This window comes from Melospiza melodia, chromosome 3, assembly GCF_035770615.1.
Source record: "Melospiza melodia melodia isolate bMelMel2 chromosome 3, bMelMel2.pri, whole genome shotgun sequence".
Taxonomy (NCBI): Eukaryota; Metazoa; Chordata; class Aves; order Passeriformes; family Passerellidae; genus Melospiza; species Melospiza melodia.
The window spans coordinates 133,646,434-133,662,860 of NC_086196.1; the positions used below are offsets into that span (position 1 = coordinate 133,646,434).

General features: G+C 45.8%; 2 protein-coding genes across 3 annotated transcripts; one reads left to right on the forward strand and one right to left on the reverse strand.

Moving 5' to 3' along the window:
* Window positions 1-2,986: 2,986 nt before the first annotated feature.
* On the reverse strand, window positions 2,987-5,955 carry IMP3 (IMP U3 small nucleolar ribonucleoprotein 3). Its single transcript, XM_063153108.1, has one exon. It carries the CDS (start codon window positions 5,894-5,896, stop codon window positions 5,339-5,341), a length of 558 nt encoding a protein of 185 aa, XP_063009178.1. The 5' UTR covers window positions 5,897-5,955; the 3' UTR covers window positions 2,987-5,338.
* Window positions 5,956-5,998: 43 nt separating this feature from the next.
* On the forward strand, window positions 5,999-16,293 carry PLA2G7 (phospholipase A2 group VII). 2 transcript variants are annotated; one of them, XM_063153105.1, is made up of 11 exons: window positions 5,999-6,492; window positions 6,664-6,791; window positions 8,824-8,974; window positions 9,555-9,648; window positions 10,284-10,352; window positions 10,842-10,989; window positions 12,378-12,491; window positions 12,767-12,858; window positions 13,267-13,440; window positions 14,437-14,585; window positions 14,931-16,293. In XM_063153105.1, the coding sequence occupies exons 1-11, from the start codon at window positions 6,099-6,101 to the stop codon at window positions 15,032-15,034; spliced, it is 1,617 nt and encodes a 538-aa protein (XP_063009175.1). In that variant the 5' UTR covers window positions 5,999-6,098; the 3' UTR covers window positions 15,035-16,293. The 2 variants fall into 2 exon arrangements, with proteins under 2 accessions (XP_063009175.1, XP_063009176.1); XM_063153106.1 differs by having other exon boundaries at window positions 6,283-6,425.
* Window positions 16,294-16,427: the final 134 nt, after the last annotated feature.

The following is a 16,427-nucleotide window of genomic DNA, read 5'->3' on the forward strand; positions in this document are numbered from 1 at the left end:
ACACCGCACAGCAGGTACGTGAAGCCCCGCAAAGAGCAAAAAGAGAATCTGGGGGGAGCACGGGAGGAGCAATGGTGACGTGAGGGGAAATTTTAAGGAGTTAATTTCTGCGCAGCACCTCACGCAGCTTCACTGCTCGCACTCCCTGTGCCCAGCCCTCGAGGGATCGCGCTCCTCCGCTTCCTTTCTTCCTTCCAGCCCCTTATCCAGCCCCAAATCCCTGTGGAAGGGTGGGAATGACACCCGGGTAACGGGGTGACAGGGGTGACAGAGGACATGTCGCTTTGCCTATCCGTGTGTGGACAGCATTCAGGGAAATATAATCCGCCTCAAACATGGCTGTGTCCAGCGTGGGGATGGGACGCAGCAGTCCCAGGCTGCAGCAGGGGAAACTTCGACTAGATGGAAGAGGAAAATTTAATTTACAGTGAGGGTGATTAAAGTGTGCTTCAGGTGTCCCGCACTGAGACATGCAGACCTGAGGCAGCCCTATGTGCGCCCTGCTTTGAGCAGGGGTTTGGATTAGGTGACTTCCAGCGTTCCTTCCCCACCTGCATTCTTCGGGGAAGCTGAGAGGGCCAAGGTGTAGGAGGTTTGAGGGCTCTTCCAGGTTTGAGGTTTGAGGGCACAGCATTCCAAGGTGTAGGAGGTTTGAGGGCTCTTCCAGGTTTGAGGTTTGAGGGCACAGCATTCCAAGGTGTAGGAGGTTTGAGGGCACAGCCTTCACCTTCTCCAAGCCCAGCATCCCCATACATGCACGGGACCCTGTGCCCCAGCTGCTCTTGGAGATGGTGTGGAGACAAGGTGGTTTTAGGACATGGCTCCCCTGGTGTGTTTCAAGTCCAAGCTCAGGTACAAGGGACAAGTTCAGGACTGCCATGTCAGTCACACGGACCCGCCGGGTCAGCCTGGCTGCACTTTACCCTGTGACACAGCCATTCCAACCTCTCAGGAGCTGGTGGCTCCTCTGAGTAGGGATTGGGGTGGTGGTGCTGCCTGGGCTTGCACTCACCAACCCTGCTGACGTGTTCACAGCAGCGCAGAAACTGTGGTGATTTACTGCTGGGGACATGTGGGATCAAACTGTGGTGACACCCTGCTGGGGACACATGGGATCCCCTAATAGCAGCTCCAGAAGGAATGGGACATGCTCAGATCTCCATCTCTCATTAATGGGTAGCCTCCCCTTTCTCTGCCTGCTGGGAACAAAACACTTTTTGTCTTCAAAATCAGCTGATACGAGGGAGGAAGAGACTGCTGTGCTTGCAGAGAAGTGAGAGGGGGTAGTTCCCAGCAGGCAAGTTTCCTGCTACAAAGTCCTGCTGCAGGCCTAAAACAGCAAACAGTGGGTCAGAAAAAATGCTTCACTGCCTAAAATGGTGTATTTAAAAGCAGGGACAAGAGCTGGGGCTCTCATGTAAATGTTGACATAACTCTTAAGATAATAATCCCCCAGATTCAGTGAATATTGAAGTGTTTTGGCTTCTGGGATAGGGACTAAGGTGATCCCATTCCCTGGTGATGAGAAATGGCAGTCTCCAGGGTCAGATCTGTCAGGGGATGTATTTAAAACCTTATTCAGAGCTCAAAAAGGGGACAGTGATGCTTCCATCTGCTATGGGGTTTCTTACTGGGGAGTGCTGCAGACATGAGCATGGGGAAGTGCCCTTCAGCAGGGCTGGGAGGCCCTGGCCTAGCCCAGGATATAGGACCATCACCCAAAAATTGGGAATTGCCCAGTTCCACCTTTGTTTCTCAGTCTCCATTTCCCATCTTGAGAGGGGGGATGTACCATCCTTCCTCAGCCCCAAGGCTCATGGTGATGTGCTGTCAGTGATTGACTGAGGTCAGCACTAAGCCACACCAAAATGTCATGGAAGCAGCCTTTAAAACATGCAGCATTCTTGTTTACTGGGAAAAAAATGGAGCTTAGATCAGTGAAAAGCCACACATTTGCATTTCAGTGACAGCCTCAGCTTTTTACACACTGCAGCACAAAAGGTGTCAGTGTGAAGGACTCCTTCCTCCAGCTCCCCCACATTCCTCAGCCTCAGCTTCTCTGCTTTGGCAGCCTTCAAATAAAGGGAAAGCCAAGGTCAGTAAAAAAAAAAAAAAAAAAAAAAAAAAAAAAAAAAAAAAGAAAAGAAAAAATAAAACGGAAAAAAAGAGAAGAGAAAAAACAAAAAGGAAAAAAAAAACAGAGAAAAAAAATAACCCCCTCGAACCTAAAACCAAAGGCCCTGGTAAAATCTCCTTTCCTGCTGCCCACTATCAAAGTGAGAGCTCCTGCCTGGAAACTGCTCGCTGTTTTCCAATGGCTTTTGCACTTCCAGGCCCCCCTGCAGCTCCATTCTCCCTTTCTGGAGAAGCTGGTACCCCTGCACCCCCCGGCTCCTGGGACAGGCACATATGGAGGTGGCATTTGCCAAGTTTTGTCAGGCATGGAGTGAGTTTGCCCCATCACCAGCACCACCATCCTCTGTCCTGCAGCAATAACTTCCCGCAAGACACACGGAGATGTTGGGGCACCTGAGGAACATCAAGCCCACTTGAGAAGGTACAGGGAAGAAGCACAGGGACACCCAGGACCCCATCCTGTTACTCTCACATGCAAAGTTCTCCTGCTGCAAGTCCCCGGAGCTCTGGAGGGGAGAGTTTGAAGGACCTGGCCCAAAAAAGGGCAATGTTGGATCATATCCTCATGCCAGTTTACACAAGACCATGGAAACTGTGCCAAATTTACTGACATTGGATCAGCCTTGGAATTTAACAAAAGCCTCCATGTTTATCCAAGTGTTGGGAAAGGCTGTAGGAGCTGCTTCCTGTGCCCTTTCAATCCTCAGCTCCAGAACTGCAGTGGGAACCACCCAGCATATCAGCTCTGGAAAACAAACCCAAACCCTGGAACTAAAGGCAAAACCACCGTGGAACACAAGGAAGGAAGCCATTATTTCCCTGGTTGTCATCATCAGCAGGAATGTGGCTGTGCTGCTGGAACTTCCATTTTATTTCTTTATTGTACTTGAAGCGGACCCAGCTCTGGTCAGGGATGTGTGAGGATGCCAGCTGCTACAAACTGAGGAGCGGGACACTCATCTCAGGTCTCAGCTACTGTACAACCAGCACAGTTAAGAAATTCCAGAGCTAAAGCACACAGACATACAAACACACAGCCTGATTTCTTAGAGAACATAAGAATTTGATTTCCAGTACCATAGGAGGAGAGCAGGGGTGATGGATGCTGTTATCCTACATATTTCTTGGGAAATCAATTCCCACGGCTTAACAGTCTACAGGGTTATTTCTCTTCTGCTACAGATGCTGATGATAAAAAGTAGGTTTCATACAAAAGGAATGGGCTGATGATATAAACTGCAGATGCTGACAGGCTGGAGGTTTGACATTTCCTTTTCTACAGTTCCTCCAAGGGCTGGACACACTGGGCAGAGCAGGAGTTCAGCATCTCAGTACTAAAATGCCCTGCACAGTCACTGTGCTGTTACTTAAATTCCTCCCAAGAGAGTAAAGCACAGCAGAAGCACTGCTTTAACCTGCACCTGAATAAGGCACCTTCTAAATTTCCCAAGAAATGATGGCACTGTTCTAGAGGAAAGGGAAGCTGGGAAGGTCTTTAAAAGTCAGGCTTCATGTGTGAAACTTTGCTTTAAGTTGCATTTCTTAGAGCAAGATGCATGCTCTAAGAAAAAGGTTAAGATGTTGTTGAGGTTATGGTTACTGAAATAAATTCAGGTACAAACAGCAGTAGTAGGCAAGTGGTTTATCCACCCATTTAGTGTCCTTTTCTTAATATCTACTATTGCTTTATTAATTGTTCTGCTTAATACAGCTGGCTTATGAGATTGGGAAGAAATGTAAACATTCTGTTTGCCTTATAAAAGCCTGACATAATATTTGGTTACAGATTATGGTCATGCAGTACCTCCAAAACATACCTCAGCTGAACACCTTCTGTTCAAAAAAGCCACACTAAGGCATCCACATCCAGAGCTTTGAGAGTAGCTGCACTCCAGCTCTTTGGATTTGGGATGGACAGTCACAGCTCTGCTCCTAAACCTACTGCCAAATCCTTTCATAGCCCCAGGTAAGGGAAAGAGAGCATTCCCTAGGATAAACATGTTAGAACTTAGTAATAGCCTTCTAGCTATTAAAATAAAACCAGACTTACATAAGTTACATAAAAACTTAAAAAAAAGGTCAGAAAGGTGGCAAACAGGGCTTACTGGACCATTTAAAAATCAGAATAAACTCAGAGAAACTATATCATAAAGCAGTCCCCACATTTCTTCACCAACTAAAAAACCCAACAGTTTTATTTTTGTTTTTCTGCTTTTTTATCAAAAATGAACAAAGTTCCCAACAGACCCTGGCTAATGTACTAAATGCAGAAGTTCCCCCAAATCTGCAGTTATGATTACACCAGCTTTTGCTCCAACACCTCCCCAGTTATATCCTCATCCATAAATGATTCATAATGGTCATCAGGAACCCCACACAGCAAAGACACAACTCAAAGCATCAAACATCCCTTCACAACTTCACATGACAATAAAGTTTTTTTGTTTTGTTTTTAATTCCGTTTTTGGCTAAAACTTTTAACAGTTCCAGAAACATGGTATTTGGCCTTCTTGTTTACTGCTGGCCCCGAGAAATCCCCTCCTTATTCCTTGATATCAAAAGAAAACGCTTTCAGAAGTAACTGATTCCTGTGCATTCAACAGCCAAAGGAGGAACCAGAACAACCTCTTGGAAAAAGAGCAGTGAAGCAGCTGAACTCAGTCTTCAAACAGTCGCTCGGCTTGGCTTAAAACCCCTTCCAGCAGCTGCTGTTAAGCTGCCAAGCACTTAAGCCTGACTAAAATCCTCTCCTACAACTGGGCAGAGACTTTTCCAAGCACTTTTGCTTTATGGGATGTAAGGATGATGGAGATGCACTTTTAAGGATGAGGGAGCTGGGCACGATGATGGAGCTGAGATGTGTCCTGGGGTGATGCTGGTATCCCCATCTGTATCGAGCCCAGAAATAAGTTCTGCACCTTTAGATCTGAGCGTGAAGCGGGGGAGAAGAAAAATCTGCCCTAAACCAGGACAGCTGCCAGGGATGATGATGGAGCTAGGCCACTGGATGTATTCTTGAAGCAGTGGATGTGTAAAGGTTGTTCCTCTGAATGGATGAATGGAAGCATCAGCTGTGAAAGGGAGCCAGGAGCAGGTCAGTACGACACTGGAAGCGCACAGTTTCCTTCTGGCTCCCTTTGCAGGTGTGCGAATATCCCGTGGTGGTGTTATCGGTGAGCGTGTCCTGTGAGGCATGGCAGGCTTAGGCGGCCAGGTCGAAGTCGTCACGCTCCTGGTTGTAGTCGAGCACCTTCTGCCGCAGGCGCGACGCGTCCACCCAGGTGATGAAGTCCTCGACGGCGCGGGGCACGAGGAGCGCGGGGTCTGTCACCACCTCGGGCCCCACGCGGACGTGCCCCTGCTCCACGAAGGTGACGGCGTGCCGCAGGTTCTGCGCCATGCGCAGCTTCACCAGCAGGCACGGCAGGCGCCGGCGGCAGAAGGCGGAGGCCGAGAGGCTCTCGCACACGGCCAGCGACTGCCGGCTGTTCACCAGCCCCAGCCCGTACAGCTTCTCCAGCAGCGCGGCGGCGCAGCGGGCGCGGAAGGCGGCGCTGGCCGGGCCCAGGTCGCGGAGGCGCCGCGCCAGGGCGCGCACGGCGCGGGCCAGCGCCTTGTACTGCACGTAATCCTCCCGCCGGCCCACCCGGTACCGCCGCAGAGCCCGCACCTCCGCCAAGTTCCCGCCCGACGCCTCCCAGTTCACCAGGTCCAGCCGCCGCAGCAGCTTCTGCTCGTGGTACTTCAGTTTCCGCACCATCTTTGCGGGACCGGGATTCGCCGCGCCGCGCCTCAGAGGGACTGTTCCGGGGCGGAGCGGCCGCCGGCCCCGCGGCTTTTCCGGGGAGGAGCAGCCGTGACATGGCACTGGGAGCCCCGCCCCGGGCGGCGGGGTACCGGGGGAAGGATGGCTCCGTGTCTCCTTCCCCAAGGGATCACCGGCAGATAGAGCCCAACCCGGGATGCGGCTGCTTTCCACCGCGCTCTGCGCATCGCCGGGGCCAGCCCGGCGCGGAGGGGTCACCCCAGGTACGGCCACAGCGCCCCGACACCCGCTCCGGCACGGACAGCCCGACCTCGTCTCGCCTGGGGCCGAGCCTGGGACTCGTCATTCCTTCTGGAAGAATGGCAGCGGCGTTGTGTTTCTCTGTGACATCCCACTCCCCCTGATGCACAGGCCGGTTTTCCTCGAGGAGCAGCAGAATCCTCCCTCTGTGCGGTTCGTAGCACCGCGCATCTCCCGAGTGCCGCCGCGGCCTCGCCAGCCAAAGGTTTCATCCCGCTTTTCTGTAAGTGCACCGTGCTGTCTCCTTCTTGGGATTCAGGATACAACAAGGAAAATCCCCAGTAGAACAGGTCAGGTTGACAATTCGGGATTTCTTTGTTTCTTACGAGCAGATTTCCGTATTGGCTCAATCTTCATTTCCCTAATTCTGGATTTTCAGCGTGCTGGAATTGTTACAGTGTGGGTGCTCTGGTCACAGAGGCCATGGTGGTCTCTTGATTTGCTTTTGTTTTTTCCCCCAGATTCGTCGGTGAAGGCACCAATAGAAATGTGGGGCACCAACAGCACTGAGAAGTTTTACAGGATCCCTGAAGGAAAGGGACCACATTCAGTTGGATGTACAGACCTGATGACAGAAAATGCAGTTGAGGTAAAGCTCTCGACTGTTTGGATTTAAGCCACAATGTTAGTGAAACAAATGGCTGCAGTTTTAAAGCAGAAGGTCTTGCCTGTGTGCTCCATGCTGACATTCACAGCTGAGCTTTCTATCCTCTCCATCCTGGTGTAGGATGTGTGCTGGGCATTTACTGATGGATTTAACCTGCAAGCCTTTCCCATGGCCAATTCCTCCCTCTTCTAACGTCCTTGCCTTTCTGACTCTCCTACAAAAGATACTGCAAAGAAACTGTGTCCTCCTGAGACCCAGGGGGTTCTTCCCACCCACCCCACTGCTGCCTCCTGTGCTGGGCTCCTGAGGAGACTCCACACGCAGTCTCTGTGACTGTGGCTGTTCTCATCACAAAGATCTCAACAGGATTTGGCAGGGTTGGGAGATGAGCCTATCTAGTGTTTCAGCTGCAGGGTAAGAGACGAGATGTCTATTGAGATTTTATCTCCCTGGAGATGAACAGGATATCAGTTTTGCAAGAGGTAAGCACAGTGAGAAGCCACAATAATAAGACAGGGGCGTTAACCAGACAAGTAGTGAGCTTCCTTGTGAGTTTCCATTTCCAATCCTCTTGCCTTTGAGAGAATACACCTGCATTTACACTGTGATTTTACTCTACAGAGTAGCCAGATGGAGTGGAACATGAGATCAGTTTGTGATGGTTCACGTGCTTTCGTTTACTGAGCTTACTCTGTATCAGCACAGAGAAGTTATGAGTTTCTCTTTGCAGTCAGCCCATGTGAGTTTTTTTACATAAGCATTATTAACAACTGCAGTTCTCTCAGGCATAAATAATGAACCTCTTCCCCTTTCTGGTAATCAGTTAGTCATTGGGGAGGTTCACTGGGACTGTTCTGAGATCAAGCTGATATCACTACCAATGTGGAGGAAAGTTCTTCCACAATGGTCTCTGTGTCAAAGGTTGATTTAAGTTTGATAAGTGAATAAAAACAAGCTTCATTAAACAAACTTTTGGTAAACTGATAAATTAGTGTTCAAGAAATCAGGCTTTATTTCAAAGCTCATGTTTATTTTGACCATGATTGTAACTTGCTAAACCAAAAGCAAGACAGTGAATTTGAATGGGGTGTTGCAAATTCCCTTGCAAACCAGGAAATAAGAATGCAAACTGCACACAGTTCATCTTCTGGGAAGTCTGCTTTGTGCATTGGTACATTGCTGCTGTCTGTGAAGGAAAAAGACTGACAAGGGGGTATGGAAGGTCCCTGTGAGTGTGGAAAGCTTCGGAACTTTCCTGGAATACCTGGAGTGCAGACAATAAGAGATTTGAACTAGTGGTAAGAAACAGAGGCAGATGAAACACAGGCTAACAAAGTTGTGTTTAGAAGGATGGACTACAAGACACTTCTGAACATCCTGATGAGGAGGAAGAGGGATGTATTGTTCTCCCTTGCTGTGCAGCTGCCCAAGGGCTTTGCTGACAGCCTCTGCTCAGTTCAGGCAGGAACACTACAGCCACGTTAGAGAGCCTTATTTTCTCCAGGCTGAATGGCTCCAGCTCTCTCAGCCTGTCATGATTGGAGAGGTGCTCCAGCTCTCAGGTCATCTTCAGTCACCCCTTAACAGTCAGCCCTATAAAACTTCCAAAACACATCATCAAACCATTCCCAGTGAAGAAGATGGAAGAAAAGATCCAGCGAGATGCTGGATTGAGCAAAGAGGTAGTGAGTGTTTGTAATAATTTGCTTAATTAAATGAAGCATTTCTAATAAGCCTTAAGCTAACCTAGAGAAGGTGATGTGTATCTCTACCTGTGATGATGTCTATCTCATGTTACTTTAAATTCATTGTAGGCACAGGAAGATTCTGACATAGGATTGGCATCAAAGCCTGTAGATGATAATAATTTTCTCATGAGAGTCTCATCATTCTCTTGAACTGCATTCTTGCAACCAAAACCTTTTCTATAAATGTTTTAATCTTCTGTTTTCTGTGCCATATATAAATTAATACCAATATTCCTTTTTTTTTTTTAAATTTTTCCTAATCCCAGGGAAGCTTTTTGCGCCTGTACTATCCAGCATATGATGCCACAGATATGGAAGAGGCACGATGGATTCCAGACAAAGAATACTATCAGGGACTCTCTGACTTCCTTAATATGTACCGAGTTGTAGGAGAAAGGCTCTTCCATTACTATGTTGGTAAGACTCCTTCTGGTTTTATTCCTTTATTCTTGTCACTGCTTCCATGCTCCATGAGTAGGGTGTTACTGCTGCAGGGCTGAAAAAGAGTTTTTAGTAAAAAAGTGTGGTTTTGTGGGATGGGTTTGTGTAGTGAGAGTGCTAAATGTGACCCCAGCTCTCAGCAGTCCCTGACTGCTGTGGATAGAAGTGTGAAGTGTCTGGGCAGTTTGCTCTAGGTCAGCTGCACCTGTGTGTTGTGATTTAAATCCCACAAGCAAATGTGCAAATATACAAAAGTCAGAGAGATCCTAAGGTCTGAGTATCAGCAAGACCTGGATGCCTGACTGTGAAAATTTCAGAGATATGTAGACCTTGTGCCAGGCTGTGGATGGGAGAAGACAAGTATTTTCTGCCAAGTAGAATGTATTTTCAGAAGCAGATCCATTTTTGCTTTCTATTTTAAAGATGAGTCTTGGCACCTTATCTTTAGGCGATTGCTCTGATAATAGTGATCACTACATTCTTGGGATCTTTTACATAGGAACAAATGCTTTCTCTCATTCCAGTAATAATGATGTACACTTCCATTTTTATTTAGGTTCAGTGACCTGTCCTGCAAAGTCAAATGCTGCTTTTAAGCCAGGAGAAAAATACCCACTTCTTGTTTTTTCCCATGGACTCGGAGCTTTTCGGTAATTTTGCAGTTTGTTGATAATCTGGTTTTGTTGTCTATGGAGACAGCAGTCTCCAAGGGTGGTTCTGAACAGATTTCAGTTAGGGGGGTGAGATCTTTGTGGAGCTGAAACAGATTTGAAGAACAGGCTGCTGTGTGTCATTATGCCCCCACTGAAACAACAGCAGGGCTGGTCTATGGTTGGTCACAGAATAATTGAACAGCCTGGGCTGGAAGGGGCCTTTAAAGATCATCACTGCTGTGGGCAGGGACAGCTTCCCCTAGAGCAGGTTGCTCAGAGCTCCATTTGTGTTTTACCTTTGTTATGATGGAGGAGAAGATATTTACCAGCCCATAAGGATGTTGTGAAAATTAGCTGGTTAGTTTTTGGACAGCTCTTTGAAGATGCAAAGTGCTGTGTGTGCTACTTATTAAAAATCAGTGGCATCTTCCTTTCTGAACAGACAGTAAAACAGTACCAAGGTTTTGTGAACAAGCTTTAGTGCCTGACATATGAAATCTTGCTCTGCTGGGTAGCAGATTCAAAGAGAACAAATATTGAGTGGAGACTAGTGCATACCTAGTGTGGTCAGCATTTAAAGAGCAATGGAATTGAAAGAATGACATCTCACCAGAGTGTGGTTTTTATTTCAGGACAATCTATTCTGCTATTTGCATAGAGATGGCTTCTCAGGGCTTTATAGTGGCTGCTGTGGAGCACAGGTGAGTGTGCTGTGCATTTGGGAGTTCTGATGGAAAGCAACTTTCTCACATTGAACAGAATGTTATTTATTCTAAAAGAAGAGCTTCAGGATTTTTTTAAAAAAGAAAAACTAACATCTCTTTTTCAGTCCTGCCCACACTGCCCGTAGCTCAACTCTTCTCCAAACAAAGGGACTTTTGTTTAGATAAGCCCAAGAATGAAAAGTCTTGGGGTAGATATCATTTGTGCTATCATAGATAGCATTTCAGATATGCTATTTTTTTCACTCTTTTTGTTAGAATATAAAGTAGGTGAAGAATACAGAGGATGTGGGAGTTTTGGTGGGGTTATTGTATTATTTAGAAAGTCTGTGTGCACTTGGGTTGCAATTGCAACAGCACTGGTTGATAGCTGAATGTCTTCAGATGAGTGAAATTGGAAACTTTTGCTGACTGCATCTCAATCCAAATGGAATGCACTCTCAGAAATAACCTCCTCTTGTATTACAGAGATGAATCTGCTTCAGCCACGTATTATTGTAAAAGAAGGTCTGTTTCTGAGTCACAGGAAGAGTCTCCACCTAACATGGAGAAGGAGTGGATCTACTACAGGAAACTGAAAACTGGCGAGGAGGAGCGTTGCTTGCGCCATAAGCAGGTGCCTGGGCTGGCTCTGTGCTCTGGGAAGTGTGGCAGGAGGGCTGTGTTTAGGGCTAGCAGAGTCTCCCTTTGCCCAGGGGAGCAGAGATATGAAAATTGATCCAGTCCTGTGGAACAGCCAACAATAGCTTTCTTCAGAGCACAAGTTGCTCCCTCGACAAAGCTTTTTCTTGAAGTTGCACTCTTGAGCTGAGTCATCTGTTTCTCTTCTGGTTCCAATCAACTTTCTGTTTCTTCTCTGTCTTTTATACTTTTGCTGCCCAGCCCAGCCTAAAAGTGACACAGAGTTGAGCTCAAGTGTTTGTGTGGCCTTAGGCTTGCATTAGCTTTCATTTACTGTTCCATGGAATGATGAATCATGGCTGCTCTGAGTGGGATGTTTGTTTTATAGTTCTTACCACACTTGAAGGTGTATTTTAGCAATGTAAACAGTGCAGACTTCCAATTTATTATAAGCAGTATCCAAGCTGGATGAAATGTGGCCATACTGACAAGCTCTTCCAAGCATACACTTGACCTTTAAAATATGTGAGTGGTTTTTCCAGCTAATGAAAACTTAGCCAGGGAGGTGCTTCTCTTTATCTCCCTGGGCCATACAGACAATAGTACAAGAGTCATTTCCTGGATGAGTAAAATGTCCTACCCATGAGTGTAATGTCTGAGCTTGGAAATAACCTTCAGAAGCTGTTGTCTGCAAATTTCACAAGTAGAGAAGTCGGGAGATTGGGATTTATTTGAAATTCAGTGATGCACAGACATCTTGTTGGCTGCCTACACACTGGTTCCCAAGATCACTACTATTCATTGGTTCTATTATTCCTTGGTTCTTGAAGCTTTTCTTTTACTGACACACTAGTTAAAAACTGTTCTTATGGAACAATGAAAATCTTTTTTTGCAACAGCTTCACTACAGTTTTCAAGGATGACTATATATAAAAAATGGGATGGGCTTCACTTTTTCTTCATTTGGTTTATCCAGTGTAAAGACAGTTTCAAGGCTATTGTGTGATGGGGCAGTGATAGAATGACATTTGCTTATCCAGCCTGAGAAGCATCAGTGAGTCAGCCTTCCTTGGAGTTTTACAACTTAAGCCTTTGTACATCCCAACAACCCCTTCTCTTAAGCAGTGACAGGATGAAGGAGTTGATGGCCTTTGGTGCATGCTACAGGGATAAATGCCTCTGTGTGCAGAGGTTCTACACAAGAGCTTCAGCTCTTTACACCACCAGAAACCAATTTTGTTGTTTGTCAGATGGCTCCATTCTGCAGTTCAGAATAGTGGGGGAAAACTATCAGAGTAAGTCTTGTGTCCAAGGGGCTGCCAAGCCTGGCAGTTGTCTGATGATTCCTTCCACTGCTCTGCCCCACCCTTTCTTTCTCCCCAGGTGCAGCAAAGAGCACAGGAGTGTATTAAAGCTCTCAATCTCATTCTTAAAATCAATTCAGGAGAGGAAGTAACAAATGTATTACATTCAGACTTTGACTGGAACAGCCTAAAAGTGAGTAGAAGGTGCCACCTGCATTTTGTTAAACATCTAATAATGCTTCTGATTTCCCCCTTCCATTTCTAAACTGGTTCATGTAAAATATTCTGAAGATCAATGTGTAGATCTCTGAAAATATTCTCAGGTCATCCAAAGCTGGATAGAGAATAAGAGAGCTGAAATTATGTTCCTCCTACTTCAGTAGGGTGTAATGTCTAAAAAAATTATTTCCTTTAAAAACCTAAGTTTGGGAAAGAAAGACTCTTACAGCACCTGGATTTTTTTGACAGGATTCTGTTGATACTAGCAGAATAGCTGTGATGGGACACTCTTTTGGTGGTGCTACAGTTATTGAAAGTCTCAGCAAAGAAATAAGATTTAGGTAAGTATGCGAAACAAGGCCAGAGACATTTGGCACTTGAGAGGTCTGGAGCAGGGCACTTTACCTAGGATCCCCCAACTACTAACTGACTCCTGAAGAAGAGAGTTGTTTGGCATGTCCTGCTTTCTCCAGCCATGCTTTTTCCAGGTGTGGGGATATGGTGGAACATAACAGCTGCATCTGGTTGTATCATGATACTGTGGGACCCTGCAGTCAGTGGAGACCAACAAATGGAAAGAATGGACTAATTCTCTTCCCCCAGAGTAGAGATAATTATGATACAAAGTGATTCATTTACCTGTTCAGTATCAGAAAGACTTTCTCTTTCCCATGTCTCTTGCAACTCAAAGCATGCTCAGAATTTCCAAGCTTTCTGCTTCTGTGCCAATATCCAGATGTGTTTGGCAGGTGTGGCATTGCCCTCGATGTATGGATGCTTCCTGTAGGTGATGACATTTACCAAAACAGCGTCCAGCAGCCACTGCTTTTTATTAACTCTGAAAAATTTCAGTGGGCTGAGAACATCTTAAAGATTAAGAAGCTCATCTCCAATGACACAAACAAGAAGATGATCACTATCAAGTAAGTGCTCAGGAGCCATCATTTCCATCTGTGGTTGAAGCTCTTGTTGGAGCTGTGCAGTTACAGGTAACTGCAGACAGACAGACAGACAGACATACAGTCCCTAAAGCACAAGTCTGGGGAGGAAGAGGAGCTGTGGGAGCTGGGAATGTTTAGCCTGGAGAAAAGGAGGCTCAGGGGGACCTCCTCACTCACAACTCCCTAACAGGAAGGTGGAACCAGGTGGGGGGTCAGGCTCTTCTCCCAGGGGACAAGAAGAAATGTCCTGAAGTCATACCAGGGGCAGTTCAGATTGGATAATAGGAAATATTTCTTCATTTAAACTGTTGTTAGGCATTGGACCAGGCTGTTTAGGGAAGCTGGGGAGTCACCATCCCTGAAGGTGTTTAAAAGACATGTAGATGTGGCATTGAGGGACATGGTTTAGAGCTGGAATGGCAGTGCTGGGTTAAAGGTTGAATTTAATAATCTTAGAGGTCTTTTCCAGCCTAAATGATATTATGTCTGTCCTCATGGCCCAGGTTTTCACTGTATGTTTAAATTAACCATACATCCCCCACAGCAGGGACAGAGGCCTCTCAAAGCAGCCAGGATCCCCAAGTTTAAGACACTCCAAGGTGTGCATTCCTGCCCTGGGGCACAAGTTTTGTGCTGAGCCCTGTGCACCTGCATTTGAACAGCTGAAAGCCTTCTGGGGGCAGTTCTGCAGCCAGGGGAGGGATGGCTCTACCCTGCACCACTGAGCAGGGAGACAACTTGATTTTGATGCTTTGCCAAACCAGCTCTCTATTGCTGTTGCAGTTACAGTGACTTACAGCAAGCATGTACAAACCTTCCTCCCTTCTGTGGTTAGGGCAGAATTTCCTGCTGATCTTGCTTGTGAGATTAACCTGTTTTATCTTAAAGACAGCACAAGACATTTAACTGAAGTCTTGCATTTTTTAATCAGGCAATTTAATGTAGTCTTACAAAGCTGTTGATCATTTTTCTTTGCAGGGGGTCAGTACATCAGAGTTTTCCTGATTTCACCTTTGTGAGCGGAGGAATCATTGCAAGATTTTTCAAATTAAAAGGAGAAATAGATCCAAATGAAGCTATTGATATCAGCAATCATGCTTCATTAGCCTTCCTACAGAAACATCTGAGTATGTATCTGTTTACAGCAAAGTAGGAAGTTGACTAATATTTCATTCCTGTGAAGCTTTTTATATAACCATTCAGTTTAAAACAAGATCAAAACAAGTGTGTCAGTGGAAAAAATAAGTCAGACTTCTTCTAGAGGTTTGTCAGTTACTTTTGTAATCTTGGCAACTCAGAGAAAATCACTGACATTTTGTTCTGGTACAAAAAATCTGGAGTATCGTTTTTTCCCTCCTTAAAACATTTTTCCTTCCCTACTTTGCCGAATTGATTTCATTTTTCAGTGTAGTTTGACAAAAAGCTGGTCACTTAACTCATGGCCACTTGGTTTTCTTTCCCCCACCCTATAGGTCTTAAGAAGGATTTTGATCAGTGGGATTCACTTGTGGATGGCATAGGACCCAATGTTATTCCTGGAACCAACATTGACACATCTCCAGCTGAACCTGAGTAAGGAATACAAAGGAGTATTGTATGCCATGGACATCAGGACAATAATATTGGTCAGACATTGCTGAGACATGTGGTGGCATTCAACACCAACAAAGCTTTTGGGGCATAGAACAAAAAAAAAAAAAAAGGCAAGGCACTAAGTTACATAATCATAATAACAGAGGTTTCTGTTCAAATGAGTTAGTGGGATGCTCTGAAATACTGTAATAGGGTAACTTCTGCTTTGTAAGCAGCTTGGGGAAATCACTGGGTATAGTTTAAATGTTCTTTCTGGTTTTGACTAGAATCAAATTTGCAGAAAGACAGATTGAGCTCCAAGGAATTCAGCTACAGGTTTGTTTACCAAGCTTTATATCAGTCTGCACCCACCAAGCCTTTCCTGCAGGGTAGGGGAAAAGAGACAAAAAAAACCCCCAAACCACCACTTTCCTGTTTAGATTCTAAGTATTTCAGCTGTGCTCTGACAACAGTTGGGAGTTAGAGATGCCTGTGGAGGGTGATGTTCAAGACTGTGTCTTGTTAAAATAAGTCACAGTAAAAGCTACAGAAAAGATTTCAGCTGACAGCAGAGGAAGTCCAGACACAGGACTCCTCACAGGAGCTTAATCCACTTAAACCTAAGATGTGTTTAGTGCCATACATAGAGGATGATGTTTATATCTCAGAAGCTTTTCCCTGGGTCACACTAGTAGCAACTGTAATTGCCCATGGGCAAAGCTCCAGCAGCCCCTCCCTTGTCTGTGTTTCCACTATCACACAGTCAGACTGCAGGGGAAATACAGATGTGGCACCTCTCCAGTTCCCTTTACATGGTCCTTGTCAGCACTGCTTCAGCTCCTGAGGTCTGGCCAGGTAGGAAACACTCCCCAGACACTCAGCTTTCTCCAGGTACTCACAATGGTCTCTAGGGGACCCAGCTGGCTCCCACTGACAGATACAGACAGCAGTGGTAGTACCTGGACAAAGATTGTCAGCCCCCACCTGGGTGGCCTTTTAGGCTCTCCTTTTTGGATCAGAACTGCCTGAAGCTGCCCCATGGAAGGGCGTCTTCTAAATTCTGTTCATTTCAAAATCAGGTTATAAACAAAACCACTGAAGCAAACAAATTAAGAAATTAACAGTGTAATTAAGTATTTTACATAATCTGTGATCTTAAAATGAGATTGCAATAACACCTAAGAGGTGTCTTTCAGAATTTAATTAAATTGTATTGTCTCTATTAAGCAAATAAACATGTTTGTCTTACTGAGTCAGCACTAACACTTGAGATCTACTGTGAGATTCACTATCAGCCACCTTGGGTTCCTAAGTCCTTGTTTCAGCATGAAAAATCCACAGCTTCTGAAGAGGAGGGAGCAGCTATGCTATACATGGAACACCACTATAAAGCAGCA

Bases quoted from the DNA above. Each gene is read 5' to 3' on its own strand.
- IMP3 (XM_063153108.1), bottom strand. From the start codon at position 5,896: ATGGTGCGGAAACTGAAGTACCACGAGCAGAAGCTGCTGCGGCGGCTG.
- PLA2G7 (XM_063153105.1), top strand. From the start codon at position 6,099: ATGCGGCTGCTTTCCACCGCGCTCTGCGCATCGCCGGGGCCAGCCCGG. The intron at 6,493-6,663 runs GTCAGGTTGACA...TTTTTCCCCCAG, and splicing joins GAAAATCCCCAGTAGAACAG to ATTCGTCGGTGAAGGCACCA. The intron at 8,975-9,554 runs GTAAGACTCCTT...ATTTTTATTTAG, and splicing joins GCTCTTCCATTACTATGTTG to GTTCAGTGACCTGTCCTGCA.